This window comes from Podarcis muralis, chromosome 8 (genome assembly GCF_964188315.1).
Source record: "Podarcis muralis chromosome 8, rPodMur119.hap1.1, whole genome shotgun sequence".
Taxonomy (NCBI): domain Eukaryota; kingdom Metazoa; phylum Chordata; class Lepidosauria; order Squamata; family Lacertidae; genus Podarcis; species Podarcis muralis.
In genome coordinates, this window is record NC_135662.1 from 36,458,610 (window position 1) to 36,473,693 (window position 15,084).

Genomic DNA, 15,084 nt, shown 5'->3' on the forward strand with positions numbered 1-15,084 from the left:
CACAGGCCTGGTTTTGGCACTGAAACAGACCTGGTCATCCCAATGAATAGCCTGTCAGGAGAGGTCCAGGCTTTTAAGTTAGGTTTGCTTACATCAAACTAGCCTTTATTGAACTGCACCAGCTGCTTTTCCCTTCTAGCCACAATTTGTAGGAGAACTAAACTTGAAAAACACCAGAATGAGGCCTCTTCCATAGAAGCCTACCCATGTTTTGAAAATTTCTAATGTAGGTCTTCCAAGTACCTTCTTTTCTTTAAGTGTATTATGTAATAAAGAGGTTTTTTTCAACATTGGTGCCTGTTATGGAATATGCTATTTTAAAAGGTAACCTAGTACCTACACTATTTTTCTTGGCACCAGGTGAAAACATTTCTATTTTTCCAGGCATTTTAATTTGTGCAGTACCGCAACCTGCCACCTTATGTTTTTAGCTTCTGCTTCATATATTGTCCATGCTGTCATTTTATTTATCCTCTTCTCCCAGGCCTTTGATGAATTAAACGATCTATGGCTTTTAAAACTGTGTGGGGCTGTTATTGTTTGTCACTATGGTATGCATCTTTATATTGTAAAACACCCTGTGATCTTCTGATGAAGGGCAGTACAGAAATTTAATAAATAATGATAATATTGCTTATTTTAGTATTAATGATAGAAACAATTCATTATTTACCCTTGTTCACAAAATCTGTTGGATGATGGGTGGTATGCAAATATTTTGAATAAACAGATCATATTTAAGCCACCCTGGGTGCCTTTTCAGCTGAAGAGAAGAAAATGCTTAAAATAACTAAATGCTAAATTGAGACTATACACATGCTTGCAATTAATCGAGAAATGCATTTGTGAGTTCTTGTGCAGGTGTATTATTATGTAAGGAAAAATCACTTGTACAAGATTAGCTTAGAAATAGACCTTAAATACACTTTAAATGTGTAGATTCAAAATTGGAAAAAATTACAAACCTTCACTTTGTTAAATAACATTTTTTGGGGTGGGGTGATTTTTAAATGTACGAAGTAGTTCTCAGCAACAGGCACCAAATGGATAAGCTTTGTTTTACCTGTCAACAAAAATTGGCTCCTTGCTAAGTACGGACTGGTCACCATCTCTCTTATTAATCCACCTCATGATTGCTGTGAAGCTCAAGCGCTGCTCTGAACTCAGAGGAACAAATGAGATACAGCTTTAACAAATAACTGGACTCCAAAATGCGTTCTTCAGCTAAAGTATGCCCAGCAAGACAACCTAAATATGGAAGAGCAAGAATTGTGTAATTCCATTTGAACATATCTATAAATAGTTTACCCTGGAAAACCCAGCAATACAGATTAGGGTCAAGAAAAGATGCTTTCATCTAGTTATAGAGTGCCATTAATATTCTCTACTTGAAATATATAATTAAACAGGAGTTTATTTTGCAGTGATGTATACTTATTCATTAGAAGCATGGGGGAAATTGGAAAAAAATCATGTGGAGTACAGCACTAAAGCATTTCCAAGTTTGGCCTTAATCAGGATTTTCAATCTGGCAGTTTTATTGTCACACCCCCTTCACAATAGACAAGATGCTTACCATATTAAGATTACAAGTTGTCACCAAAAAAGAAAAAGAACCAAATCAACTTTACACAGCCACTGTACATCTAAGTTGAAAAACTATCCTTGATGGAAATATACCTAGAAATGAAGAGGCGAAATAACGTTTTAAGAAATATGAAGTCTTCATAATGTGCCATTTTATGAGTTTCAATGCTTCCTGTATTTTTCATTCATTATAATATGTTTAACCTACATAATTAAGGCAAACAGCTAATCCATTTCTGAAGAGGTGCTGTGGAAGTTGTGAGCAAATAGCAAACATTTGGCATTAAAATAGGCATATGTAGCTTCTAATACTATACATAAAGCATTTTTTGGACTCTAGGATAATGACAAAAGGACAAACATGCTAACAATGTCAATAAGGTTTAAAATTCAGCATCTAAGCAAATTCCTAATAATGCTTCTGTAGTTCCAAGCTCTAAATGTATAGAATTTATGCAAATGCATTAAAGAATTATAGCTTGGCAAATACACCCAAGCAAGTTATTAAACTATATATACAGAAAGTAAATGATAAATACAGAAAAGAGTCCTTCTGTTTTTCTTTAGAGCCTTGAAAATGGACAAGAGTTGAAGACAGTTCTACAATATTAAACATTAGGAAACCACTGTAGTTGGGCAACCTAACTACACAAACTGATTAAAATACTCAGATGACTTTGTAGTGTTTAATACAGTTCGTAGTCAAGGGCACAAGACAACATTTAACAAAAAATAATCACATCAATTGACTTAGAAATCAAATGGAAATATAGATATGAATACAATCTCCAAAACCTGTCTTTTAAGTGAACATTAACCATTTATTCAAAGTTGTACAAGAATTTGAAGAATAAAGTCTTCTGCAACATGATGCCATCTTACAATAATTTCATGTCGTAGTTGAAATTGAGCGGGGGAGGGTGAAACAAGTTAGTAGGCCCCTTCAGGCAGCTAGGAAGTAAAAATAGGTTCAACAGCAGCCTCCACCAGCCTGTTGTCCTCCCTGATTGCCTGCAAGTGTTGCATTAGTAGCAGCATGCTGAGGGCCGATCTTAATGCCATTTGCCTGAAATAATAAAAGTTGAATGCACATTAATATGTTTGGAACACTGCCACAGGCTACAGCATTTTAAAGTACTTAATCTACTTCTGATTTATGAACATCTAAACTTATTGTCTCCTTTTCATGATAATCAAGCTGTAGGGGGAAAATCCTATTAAAAACAATGTCTGGTAGCAATTAAGGAAACAAAAATCAAGAATAGGATATATTATTTCATTTTTTCACCATTTCTGTACAACAGAATCCAATAATCTATCCTTGCCAGTACTAATGTATGTAGCATGGGCCAAACCTATACACAGAAGGTTTTCAAACTGTTTCATAACAGTAGAAATTCTTAATATGCCTAATAAACCTTTGGTCCCACCAAAAGAAGTAAGTTCAGGTTTCTTCTGGTCTCACACAGCAAACCCTTTTCTTCTCTTGACTGCATTTCCTTCTATGTTGAGTCAGCTGTACAGACTAAGGGCATACAAGTGTTCTGTGTCATCAATAATTTCTATGATCCCCAAAGACATGGCAAGTTGCCAAGAACCACACACAGAGTAGTTCTTTCATTCATCAAACTTACACTTATATCCTAACCCACACTCCCTCAAGTGGATTTTACCTAAAAATACAGCACTTTAAGAAAAGTAATACAGTAGCTTCAGAAATTAAGCTCTTAAGGAAACTTTGCGTCACAGTAAATCTCAGATTTATAGTGCTTGGCAGTTGTTCTGCAACAGTAGTAGCCTTGGGGTTTCTGGCACTAGCTCAGTATTGACAGCAGCTGATGTGGTTTCTTTTCGCTCTTTGACTCCTCTTTAATAAAAAGCATGCCCTATGGCTCATTGGTTTTGCCCCCTCTGGGCTGGTAGCAACTTCTTGAGGAATCAAGGAGCCAGACTTGGCATTGAGCCAAGTAAATAGCATGCACTGTTGGCTCTTGACAGCATAAGGCAATCAAATCTCCATAAGGCACAGTAAAGCAGTCAGATTCTATATGAAACTTGACAGATACAACAAGCATTCTTTTTCAGAGCCAATGATTACTGTCCAATATATATGCTATCCACTGCTAACTTCAAACCATATGTTCTTTAGTTATCAGATGAGAATGAGATTGTTCAAATGGTACTAGGGAAAATAAGGAGAGACACATAGTATATAGTGTAACCCTGCCTTCTCATGCTGGTCTTGTGGCTAGTCATACCACTATTTCTGATAATCCTAGACCCTGCCACACTTCATTTACACACATCCAGGGGCCTGCAGCTCTTCAGGCTCTTCAAGGCACAGCAGAAACATGCCCAGCATGAACAGGGGAAGGTTATAATATGTGCTGTTATGGATAAACTCCTCTCATATGCAGAGGAGGCTGGACAGAACTAATACAAAATGAGTAATACAACTTGTGAAGATGCAACGTTTGCTTTAAGAAAGCTTCATTTTCAGAAAGTATTGCATATGCCAAATTTTAAATTTAAATAACACTGAACAGTTAGATTTATTTGGTTTCTTTATATAAAGATAGCCGTTAGACCTATAAGAAAATAGTTGTCACTGAAGACATGGAGCCTGCACCTGCTGTCCAGCCAAAAAAGCTCCTCTCCACCCCATCACCCTGTTTACCATCTAGCCTGATGAAGAGTTCTGGAGAACTTGAAAACTTGCACACTATTTTGTGATATTTTGGATGGTCTCAAGAGGTAATTGCCCTAATATGGATTTGGTGACACTATAACAAAATGAATTCACTCCGTCACTTTTATGAGCTGACTATCCTGTTCAAAGAAGTTTTCCCTTGACTTGTGGGCACATGCTGGTTTTCAGACAGTTTCTTTTAGATAATAAAAATAATTTCTCAACACACAAGACCACATTCAAATTAAATATTCACTACTGGAGACTGATAATCTTCATCAGAGAAAACCAGTAAGGAAAACTTTGTGAAAAATAAGCACAATTTAAGAAAAGTAAAACTAACTCATATTAGTTTCCCAGTACAGTGGTGCCTCGCAAGACGAAATTAATTCGTTCCGCAAGTCTCTTCGTCTTGCGGTTTTTTCGTCTTGCGATGCACGGTTTCCCATAGGAATGCATTGAAAATCAATTAATGCGTTCCTAGGGAAACCGCCTTCAGACCAGGTCCGGGGACAGTCTGTCCCCCGACCTCTTCTGAAGGCTGGGGCGGGGGGACAAGGGCTTTTCTTCCCAATGCCAGCCTTCAGAAGGCTGTTCTGAAGGCTGGCGGTGGGAAGAAAAGCCCTTCTTCCCACCTCCCGCCCCGCAAGCTCCGGGGACAGGAGGGCTTTGCTGCCGACCGCCAGCATTTTAAAAGCCCCTGCTGTCCCGGGGCGATTTTAAAATGCTGGCGGGCGGGAGCGAAGTCTCCACTGCCCCGAGGAGATTTTAAAATGCTGGGGGTCGGCAGCGAACGCTTCGCTCCCGCCCGCCAGCATTTTAAGATCGCCCGGGGCAGCGGAGAAGTCTCCGCTGTCCCGGGAAGGCAGGCGGGGGGAGCAAAGACTTTTGCCCCCGCCTGCCTTCAGAAGAGGTCCAGGACCTCGTTCCGATGCCCGGCGGCGGGGTGAGAGGTTCCCGCCCCCCCGCCCCGCTTCGGGGCAGCGTTCCGAAGCGGGGCGGCTGGGGCAGGTGTTCCCGCCCCCCCCGCCCCGCTTCGGAGCAGCGTTCCGAAGCGGGGCGGCTGGGGCAGGTGTTCCCGCCCCCCCGCCCCGCTTCGGGGCAGCGTTCCGAAGCGGGGCGGCTGGGGCAGGTGTTCCCGCCCCCCCGCCCCGCTTCGGGGCAGCGTTCCGAAGCGGGGCGGCTGGGGCAGGTGTTCCCGCCCCCCCGCCCCGCTTCGGAGCAGCGGGAGAAGCGGGGCGGCTGGGGCAGGTGTTCCCGCCCCCCCGCCCCGCTTCAGAGCAGCGGGAGAAGTGATCTCCCCGCAGCCCCTTGCTTCAAAAGAGGTCCGGGGGCAGCGCGAAGCGCTTCCCGCTGTCCCCCGACCTCTTTTGAAGCAAGGGGCGGTGGGGAGAAGCGATCTCCCCGCAGCCCCTTGCTTCAAAAGAGGTCCGGGGGCAGCGGGAAGCGCTTCCCGCTGTCCCCGGACCTGGGGCTGCGGGGAGAAGATCGCTTCTCCCCGCCGCCCCTTGCTTCAAAAGAGAAGACCCGCTGTCCCCGGGGCAAGCTTCGTTTTGCGAAGCAAGCCCATAGGGAAATTCGTCTTGCGAGGCAACTCGAAAACGAAAAAACCTTTCGTTTTGCGAGTTTTTCGTCTCGCGAGGTGTTCGTCTTGCGGGGTACCACTGTATTTAGTCTTCAGAAGAACTGAGAATAAAGAAGAATGGAAGAATAACTCTGGAGACAACCCTGCAATGTGGTTGCCCCTTTTCTACAGTCTCATAAATGAAGGGAGGAACTGTTGCATGGTCATACTGGAATCTCCAGATGCTGAGCAGATGAGACCTCTCTAAAAGTAAGTGCATATGACAAGTTTGCCAGAGAAGTGAGTTTGTAACACAAAGCATTTTACTGAGCAATGTGTTTCAACAGAAAGTAAAAATGGAGGAAGGTCTCATCTGACAGTTAATATCCTCTAGGTCTGAAATATTAGAATTCGATTTCATCACAGCCATTTGCCAAATAAAAGGCAAACAGGAAATAACATAATAAAATGTACTACACCTAATAAGGGCTGTATCCCAATATAGTTTTTAGATATTCCCAAAGATTGGATGTGCCTAATGGGGTTTTACTTTTATTCTTTTAGCAACAGATCCCATGAAAAACCACTAACTACTTTTGAAATCCCTCTCAGTTTCAAAAGTAGTTTGCAATGCAGCACACAGTCTGATTTTCAAGAAACATGCTCAAAGCTCCGTAGGATATATGAAATGATGTGTGTGGTTGTTTGGATTCCAGCCACTAGCTTCCCAATTAATGAATCAGTAACCTAGAGATGAAAGACTAGCCCTGACCATCCAGTCTATGACAATCTGTCATTTTCAATTAAGGAAGTTGATTATGAGACTTTGAAGAACATACCACAGAGATCTCAGCATACATCAATATGACACCCATGAACTAAAGAATGTGCAGACATGGATGGTATGTACACCTATTTGAAATATGGTTTTCAAATCTCTCAAAATGAGCAAAACTAGAGATGACAAATTCCACATATATAGAACCTAGCCATTTAACACCTCAGTCCTATGGCTACTGACTTGGAAACAACCCCAAGTTCAAGAGGCCTTACTCTGATGTAATTACACATAAGATGGCATGCTAAATCTTGAATATAGTAAAAATTTCATGCAAGTCTCATATTTATTCTGTCTCTGATAGTACCCAACTCACATGTGGCAGACAAATTATCCTTTTGACTACGCATTTGTACTGGGAAAATGGTTTCTGAAAGTTGCTGATATCATATGGAGAAACGGATACAAATGATGGATACTTTTTCTTTGGAAGATTTAAAGTTGAGTCTTGGAGAGAGAAACTTTATACTTCATACTCCACAATTCTAACTATATCTACCCCAAAACAGAGTATACAAGGAGCTCAGCATATGTTCAATGAGTGTAACAAGCTTGGTGCAAGATGTGAGTATTGTTATTTTGTCTCTTACAGCATTCTAACATTTGAAGAACTTACCTCATTATTAATGTCAAAAACGCCTTCCTGTATTTTCTCATAGATTTCCTTTGCTGTATTAATAAACGCCTGAAAAATAAATAATAAAGTTTGAGGCTTTAAACCCAAATTATGGATATGTACAGAAATATAGCACAATAGAAGCACAGAATTTTTCTCCCAGTAAAGGTAGGGTGTGTGTGAATCTCCCAGTGAAGATGACATGAAGGGCTCTCCAGTGCCTGCTGGAAAGTCTTGCAAGAAGGGGAGGGATTAGGATTGTGTGTATGTATGCAGCGAGATTAAGCAGAGCCCCCTCTTTGAACTAAATGGGGATGTTTCATAAAGAGGGAAAAACTTTTTTCCTTTTCCCATTCTCTAGATAGTGCCCACTCCTTACTATATAGCTACTTAGCAACTTTTTAAGCAAACTACTTGTAAATCTAGCCCATAATGTGGCTATGCAGTCTCACATGGACAAATTTTTTGTCCCATTGGCTATCTGATCCTTTGCAGCATTGTCCATTTATTTCTACTCTCAGATTCCTGTTACTTAACCAGGTCCCGAGCCACAAAACGATCTCACATTATTCCATGGCTGCTAAGTTTACTCAGGGGTCTTTAGTGAAGTTGCTTATATAGCTATAGTCAAAAAATTGGAAGTATATTAACAATATCTACAAGATACATAAGTGCAAGAGTGTTGATCAGAACATCTATTGAGTAACTTCTGTGTCTTCACAGCGCAATGTCTGCCTATGTCCACAGAACTAAGTTCCTGTTGATCCTTATCACCCTGAACTTTTATCTCATCCCCCTGCTCTCCTTCCTTGCATTTTATCATTAGGCTTCTGAAACTGAATTATCTTTAATATTGTTTACATAGCAAGCAGTGTTACTATAGATGCATTTTAGCTCAAGGAAGCCCAACTTCCCTCCCACTGTTTTCAAAATTTCTCACAAAAATGACAACCTTACATATGATGGAAAGATATCATCTTAAAGTAGAAAATGTTTCCCGCTCCCAAAAGTCTACAGGGAACATTGACTTTAATTTATTACCATGCCTAACATATTAGCCAATTATTATTTAATGCACAAAATGGCTTTGTTTCCCCATTTAATACTATGAGAAGAATTTGAAAGACAATATACTATGTAAGATTTTAATGGCAGTAGCAAAGTTAGCCAATATCGCACATCAAGTTCTTTTGACTCCATACAACCCTACAATGCAGCTATCATCTACTCAAGCTTGCCACGCCTGGCCACAAATCTAATTCAAATATTAAAAAGTAAACAGAGTTCATGGAGGGGAACAAATCATACCTTTCCTCATTTCTACACTGGAAGCATTTGACTGCTGAACTTGCCACCAGAGCTTTGTTTCCTAATTAACAGGACTGATATGTTTTCACCTTTAAAGGCCTTACAGCTCCCTAGAGTAATCAATCTACTGCAGCTCAATTACTGCACCAAGTGCATACCACAGCCAGTGAAGGAGACTTGAACAACTGCAGCCATGAGTGGAAAGATATGAATATGCATAAACTCTAAGTGGGTGATCGAATCATCACAGAGGGTCATGAGAATTTGCAGCAAAATAATGAGAAGAATTAATCATTGCAGATTCACAAGGCACTTAGGAAGTGAGTAGGTTTTTCAAACGTGCACTGGAGCTCAGAAATTGGCTTTCAGCCAACTCTGAATTGATTTGCATTCTTCAGAAATGGAAGTTTTCAATATAAAAAAAGAAATACATTGTATTTTGGCTTCTGATAAAACACCAATTACTGCAAGGGCATAATATGCCATAGTAATTGAAAACTACTTATAACTTTGGAACTTCATACAACTGTAATCTCTTATGCAATCTGCTTTGTTTTCATAAAACAATTTTTAAAAAATTCAATTCTCAAATATTAGTTCATCTTGACGGCTCACCCTTAAAATACTTTTTTAAAAATTCAGGCATTAAATCCAAATCATGTGCAAACGCAAAGAGGAGTATGGCATTATTTAGACATTTATTAAGAAGTGTACCAATGGCAAATAAAGGTCATGATACAGCAACTAAAATGTCATGATTGAAGTCCCATATATGTGGGAGGCTCCCATGCTCTTTTATGACTGTCTACACAGATAGTGGCTAAGCTACATGTCATGGCAAGCCAATATGAAACAAATGCCAACAAGAGGTAGTGGTTTGTAGTTTGCACTTCCCAAACAAGTCACAAATAAAAACCAAGGTTTGTTCTTAGTTTTATAACCTAGATAAAACGCTTGCAATTTCTCCATTTCATGTTATGTAAACGTATAACTGTTAAAATATGCTTATTCTTTCACTCCAACAAAACTCGTGGCTTCTGACAATTATCCATTATAATGGCGAAATAATGCCAATATCCTATGAAGGTGATCATAGGTCAGTGGTAGACTATGAATGTGCCATGCATTTATTAACTCCAACATCTGAAGGCACAACAAGAAAGAAAAGCGGGAGGCATCTAAAGAAACCGGTGTGGCTGTAAAAGGAGCTTATAGAGGAACTGAGATGAGGAAAAGGGAATGTATAAGAAATGGAAGGGAAATCCCAAAGGAAGAGTATAAACGAGTAGACAACAGTTGCAGGGAGAAGATCAGGTGGGCCAAAGCTCAGAATGAGTTCCAGCTTGCAAGAGATAATACAAAAAGGATTCTTTGGCTAGTGTGTCCAGTTCTGGGTGCCACAATTTAAGAAGGATATTGACCAGCTGGAACATGTGCAGAGGACGGCAGCCAACATTATCAAGGGTCTGGAAACCAAGCCTTATAAGGAATGGTTGAGTGAGTTGGGTATGTTTAACCTAGGAAAAAGGAGACTGAGAGAAGATATGATAGCCCTCTTAATATCTAAAGGGCTGTCATATGGAAGAGAGAACCAGCTTGTTTTCTCCTGCTCTGGAAGGTAGGACCCAGTAAGAGCTGTTTTGACAGTGGAATGGACTCCCTCGGAAGGTTGTGGGCTCTCCTTCCACATTGGAAGTTTTTAAGGAGCTTGGATGGCCATCTGTCATGGATGCTTTACTTGAGATTCCAGCAATGCCAGGGGTTGGACTAGGTGATCCTTGGGATCCCTTCCAAATCTACAATTCTATGATTCTATCTCTGGTTGAAAAGATATCAGTTGGTAGGACTGAGAAAGCCTAATGACATTGTGTGATTTCAGGCCAAAGTCTCACATGTTTCTATCCTCTTTTTTGGTGTCAAGATTCAGCGGTATGCCAATCTGTCTTAGTTTAAATAAATCCATAACCGCATAATCTGACTGAAGATGCAAATTATGGAAATGTTATAGGTTTAACATGGGGACAAGACAAGACACATTTTTAAAGATAGACAATATGTTGGTTGCAGCTTGTCAACAAACTTGCAAAATTTATTGGCATACTAGTATGCACAACAAGAACACCTATAAATAAATGGTTGGTTGATTTAATAAAACTCAAAATTTATGAACATGACTTTTGCTACAAAAAGAAAAATACTTTCTCTTTACAGAACATTAAAATAATCAGATTCTGACTTTTCTCTTCATGTAACATGCTGCCACCTGGTGGTTTTCAATATTAATTTATACTTACAATGGTCAATTATTTTCAATATTAAACTAGAAAATTTCTAATAGTATAGTTTTAATTTTTTTCTAATTCACTAAATATTATTATGCATCAGAGCTTAGGCTTCTCAGAATTTGAGGATGTGGGTGGAATCCAATGTTATGAAAACAAACTTTTGTTTGTGCAATGGGACTTCCCTTTCTTCTGCTTCCCCTTCATTGCCCCCCAAATCTGCTCTGGTAGATTGGGGGCCTGTCAGAGCACATTTTGGAGGCACGGAGGGGCTGCAGGTAAGAGAGGAAGAATATGTTCTGCTGTGTGAGCAGAAATCCATTCTGTTTATGCACAGTGTTTGACTAAACCCTATGCATTGCCACAAGCCATCAAAACCACAAACCCTTGGCATGTTCAAGCACTGTTATTAAAATATTTTAGAAATCTTCCCTGACACTAAAATTTAGTGGTTCTCAAACTGCGGGCCAGATTTTCTGGTGCGTGCATCCATGCAGCAGCCATTTTTTGTTGCAGCCAAAGCTACTATTACCAAGCATAATATTGAGGCCACAAATACAGAAGCTCCTTTCCCTCTTTTTCTAGTTGACAGTTTTTTAGGAGGAAGCCCAAAAACAATCTGTTATAGTCCTTTCAACAATGCCAACATTCAATCTGTGACTTGATGTACAGACGTTGAACACACAGCAGTGTGCTACATATAAAATTCTGTATGCTTACTTTGGTTGCTGGTAGATGCATGTCTTGTGTCTGCAAGTTTTAAAAAACTGAGAAGCACTTCTTAATTTTTGTATATTAGCTACTAGTTTAAAAGTGCCCTGAATTTGTGACAATTGTACTAGGGTTTCTTTGCACCAATTTGCACTAAACAATAAACCACACTACTTCACTAGTACATGGAGGAAACAAACCATGATAGTTCAAATTTGTTCTTCTCATAAATCAGTTTTCTTGAGCAAAACATAATGCCAAGCCAGAGAGTCTGGTTTGTTTCTCCCCAGTGGAAGAACTATTAACTATAATTTACCATGAAGTATGAACGGTGACTTTAAGGAAGAGCTAATGAATTAGCTTTCTGAGGACTATGGCTCTGAAGTTCATGGTAATTGAGAGGAAACCAGATTTACGAACAAGGGAGAAATTACAACAGCAGCATATTTTAGCAAGGTACTCTGAAGTGACAGATGATAAGCGGTACAGTGGAACCTTGGTTTTCAAACATTTCGGCTGCCAAACTTTTCAAAAGCCAATTGCCAAAAAGCCAGAAGTGAATGCTTCCATTTTCGAACGTGCCTCAGAAGTCAAGCGGCTTCTAAGGCATGTTTTTACATTTTCCCCCATTGAATTTGCTGACAGCCCTTTGATCCTCAGTTTTCGAACGTTTTGGAAAACCGAGGTTCCACTGTAGTAGGAAAAAACAATAGAGAATGTTGAGGTAATCTAGACAAGATGAACAAGGTAGATAAGCACTTTAGTAAATAATAATGACAACAACAACAACAATTTTATTATTGGGCTAATCTCTATCAATAATTTTAGTTGCAGATAGGCTAAGTACTTCTAGTACAGCTAATTCTATGGAAAAGGAAAAGACTAAGGAAAAACTAGAGAGGATTCTGTGAAAACAGAAAGGAAGATGGCTGAAGGAAATAAAAATGATGACTTAAATTGTGAGAGGATGTGATCTGTGGTGGAAAGTACAGTGGACCCCCTGGATACGAATGTAATTCGTTCCAGGGGTCTGTACGTACCCCGAAAAGTCCGCAAGCAGAGGTGCCGCTTCTGCGCATGGTGAAACCCAGAAGAATACACTTCGGGTTTGCAGTGTTCGCAACCCGAGTTACGTTACCCAAAGGTAATGTAACGCGAGGGTCCACTGCAATACAATAGTTTCAGAAAACAGAAAGGAAAGGAGCAAGAGACCCCAAAACTTGCAGGCCATAGAGTGAGAACTGAAAGGAGAGATGTGGGATGAAGGCAAATGGAGGGGGGAGAGTCATGAGTGCAGAATATAAAGTAAAAAATAGTGAAAACTGGAGTAGGAAGGAAGAAATCACACATGTGGCAGCAGGATCAGGCCAAAGACCCATCTAATTCAGCATCCAACCAAGCACTTACGGGAAGCCCATGAGTAGGACTTGAGCGCAAGAGTGCTAACACAGTGATATGTAGAGGGGAAAGCAAGATAAAATTGCAAAAAACAAACAAACAAACAAACAAACACCTAAGTAAAATGAACAAAATGCACCAGGAAAAAATCCTCACCTATCACATGATCCGAGCACATTACTAAGGGATGATAGAAATCTCATGTTCCTTGGCTAACATGAAAGACTTAATACATTGAAGTTGGAGAAAATGTGGAACTATAGAAGAAATATTAATCAAGAAGTTTATGCCTTCCCAAAAAAGTTTTGCACTAAAGCAGGACCAATCTCAGGAGCATAAACCACTTCCACCATTAAGGTCAGATTCAACTTTATTTGTGTCCCAGAGAATTTCCCATTACATTCGTACCTTGGTTCATGAACACCTTGCAAGTTGAACATTTTGGCTCCCAAACACTGCAAACCCGGAAGTAAGTGTTCCAGTTTGCAAATGTTTTTTGGAACCCAAATGACTGATGCAGCTTCTGCAGCTTCCGATTGGGTGCAGGAGCTTCCTGCAGCCAATCAGAAGCTGTGCCTTGGTTTCTGAATGTTTTAGAAGTCGAACGAACTTCCAGAACGGATTCCGTTCAACTCCCGAGGTACCACTGTACCCGTTATCCTCCTAACATCACAGGATAATGAATAAAATTGAAGTCTACCACTTGTTAGCAACATGAATTCTGGATGGGCACCCTGGTGGACAATCATATGACATTTTCAATTTCATATTTAAAGCTCAGAAGGTGTTAAACTGTATAATGAGACAAGAAAATGGAGTTGGATGCAGAATTTGGTGTGAACGTTTAGCAAGCATTTGGGGAAGGCAAAATGGGGCGATGGCTGAGTACAGTCATACCTCAGGTTACAGACGCTTCAGGCTGCGTTTTTTCGGGTTATGTACCCGCCAAAACCAGGAAGTACTGGAACAGGCTACTTCCGGGTTTCAGTAGTCGTGCATGTGCAGAAGCACTAAATCACACTTTGCGCATGTGCAGAAGCACCAAATCACAACCCGCATGTGCGCAGACACGCCGCTGCGGGTTGCAAACATGCATAGCGCACGGATCATGTTCGCAACCCAAGCGTCCACTGTACACAAAAACTACAGCTAGGTCATTTCTTTCCCAGCTTTACCTGAGCATTTTCACATGAGCTTTGTTGATGCACAGTAGTTCATTTATTTGTAGATTATTGCTGTTCACTGATAAAAGCAGAAGCATCTGCCTCCTGCCTTCATCAGATTAGTTTATATACAAAAAACTTGTTTAATGTAAGAAAAGGTGAAGATAAGAAAACCACATATTCTTTTTATCTAGCAGACCCCAACTTCTACTCAGAAGTAAACTCCACCAAGTAAACTCCACCCACTCTGTGGGTTAAACCACAGACCCCAGGGCTTGCCGATCAGAAGGTTGGCAGATCGAATCCCCGTGACGGGGTGAGCTCCCGTTGATCGGTCCCTGCTCCTGCCAACCTAGCAGTTCGAAAGCACATCAAAGTGCAAGTAGATAAATAGGTACTGCTCTGGCGGGAAGGTAAATGGCGTTTCCGTGCACTGCTCTGGTTTGCCAGAAAGCAGCTTAGTCATGCTGGCCACATGACCCAGAAGCTGTAAGCCAGCTCCCTTGGCCAGTAAAGCCAGATGAGCGCCACAACCCCAGAGTCGCCCACGACTGGACCTAACCATCAGGGGTCCTTTTACCTTTTACTCCTAGAGAGGAAGGTGCACTGGACTGCAATTATTAAAGCTATGTGGAACTGAGGAATAAGGTGGAGAGATGGGGGTCAATTAACTCAGCTTTCAAGTGACTGAGTTAAACTTTATATGTCCCAATTGAGGGACAAAAAGTTCAAGTCTGCCCCTCTGAAAGCCACTGGGCTAATCTTCTTGCCCAACATGGGGTTCCATGCCTCAAGGTTTCTGTAAGAAACTTACAGTCTGCCCTGGACTTGCAACAATTACATGGGTACATTACCCAGTTTTAAGGGGGGGGGGAATAAGCTTCAGAAAAATCTAATGTTTAAATACAATTATATTTGGGCATCTAAG

The 15,084-nt window shown here is 40.6% G+C and overlaps 1 protein-coding gene across 1 annotated transcript in view; it reads right to left on the reverse strand.

Annotated features, from left to right (window-relative positions):
- Nucleotides 1–1,396: 1,396 nt before the first annotated feature.
- The window catches only part of RAB2A (RAB2A, member RAS oncogene family), a 34,747-nt gene continuing 21,059 nt past the window's right edge, over nt 1,397–15,084 (reverse strand). The window contains exons 7-8 of the mRNA XM_028736877.2: nt 7,295–7,363; nt 1,397–2,653 (exon numbers count right to left, since the gene is read on the reverse strand). Coding sequence (XP_028592710.1) covers nt 2,558–2,653; nt 7,295–7,363 — 165 coding nt within the window. The 3' untranslated portion in view covers nt 1,397–2,557. The remainder of the gene's footprint in view (nt 2,654–7,294; nt 7,364–15,084) is intronic.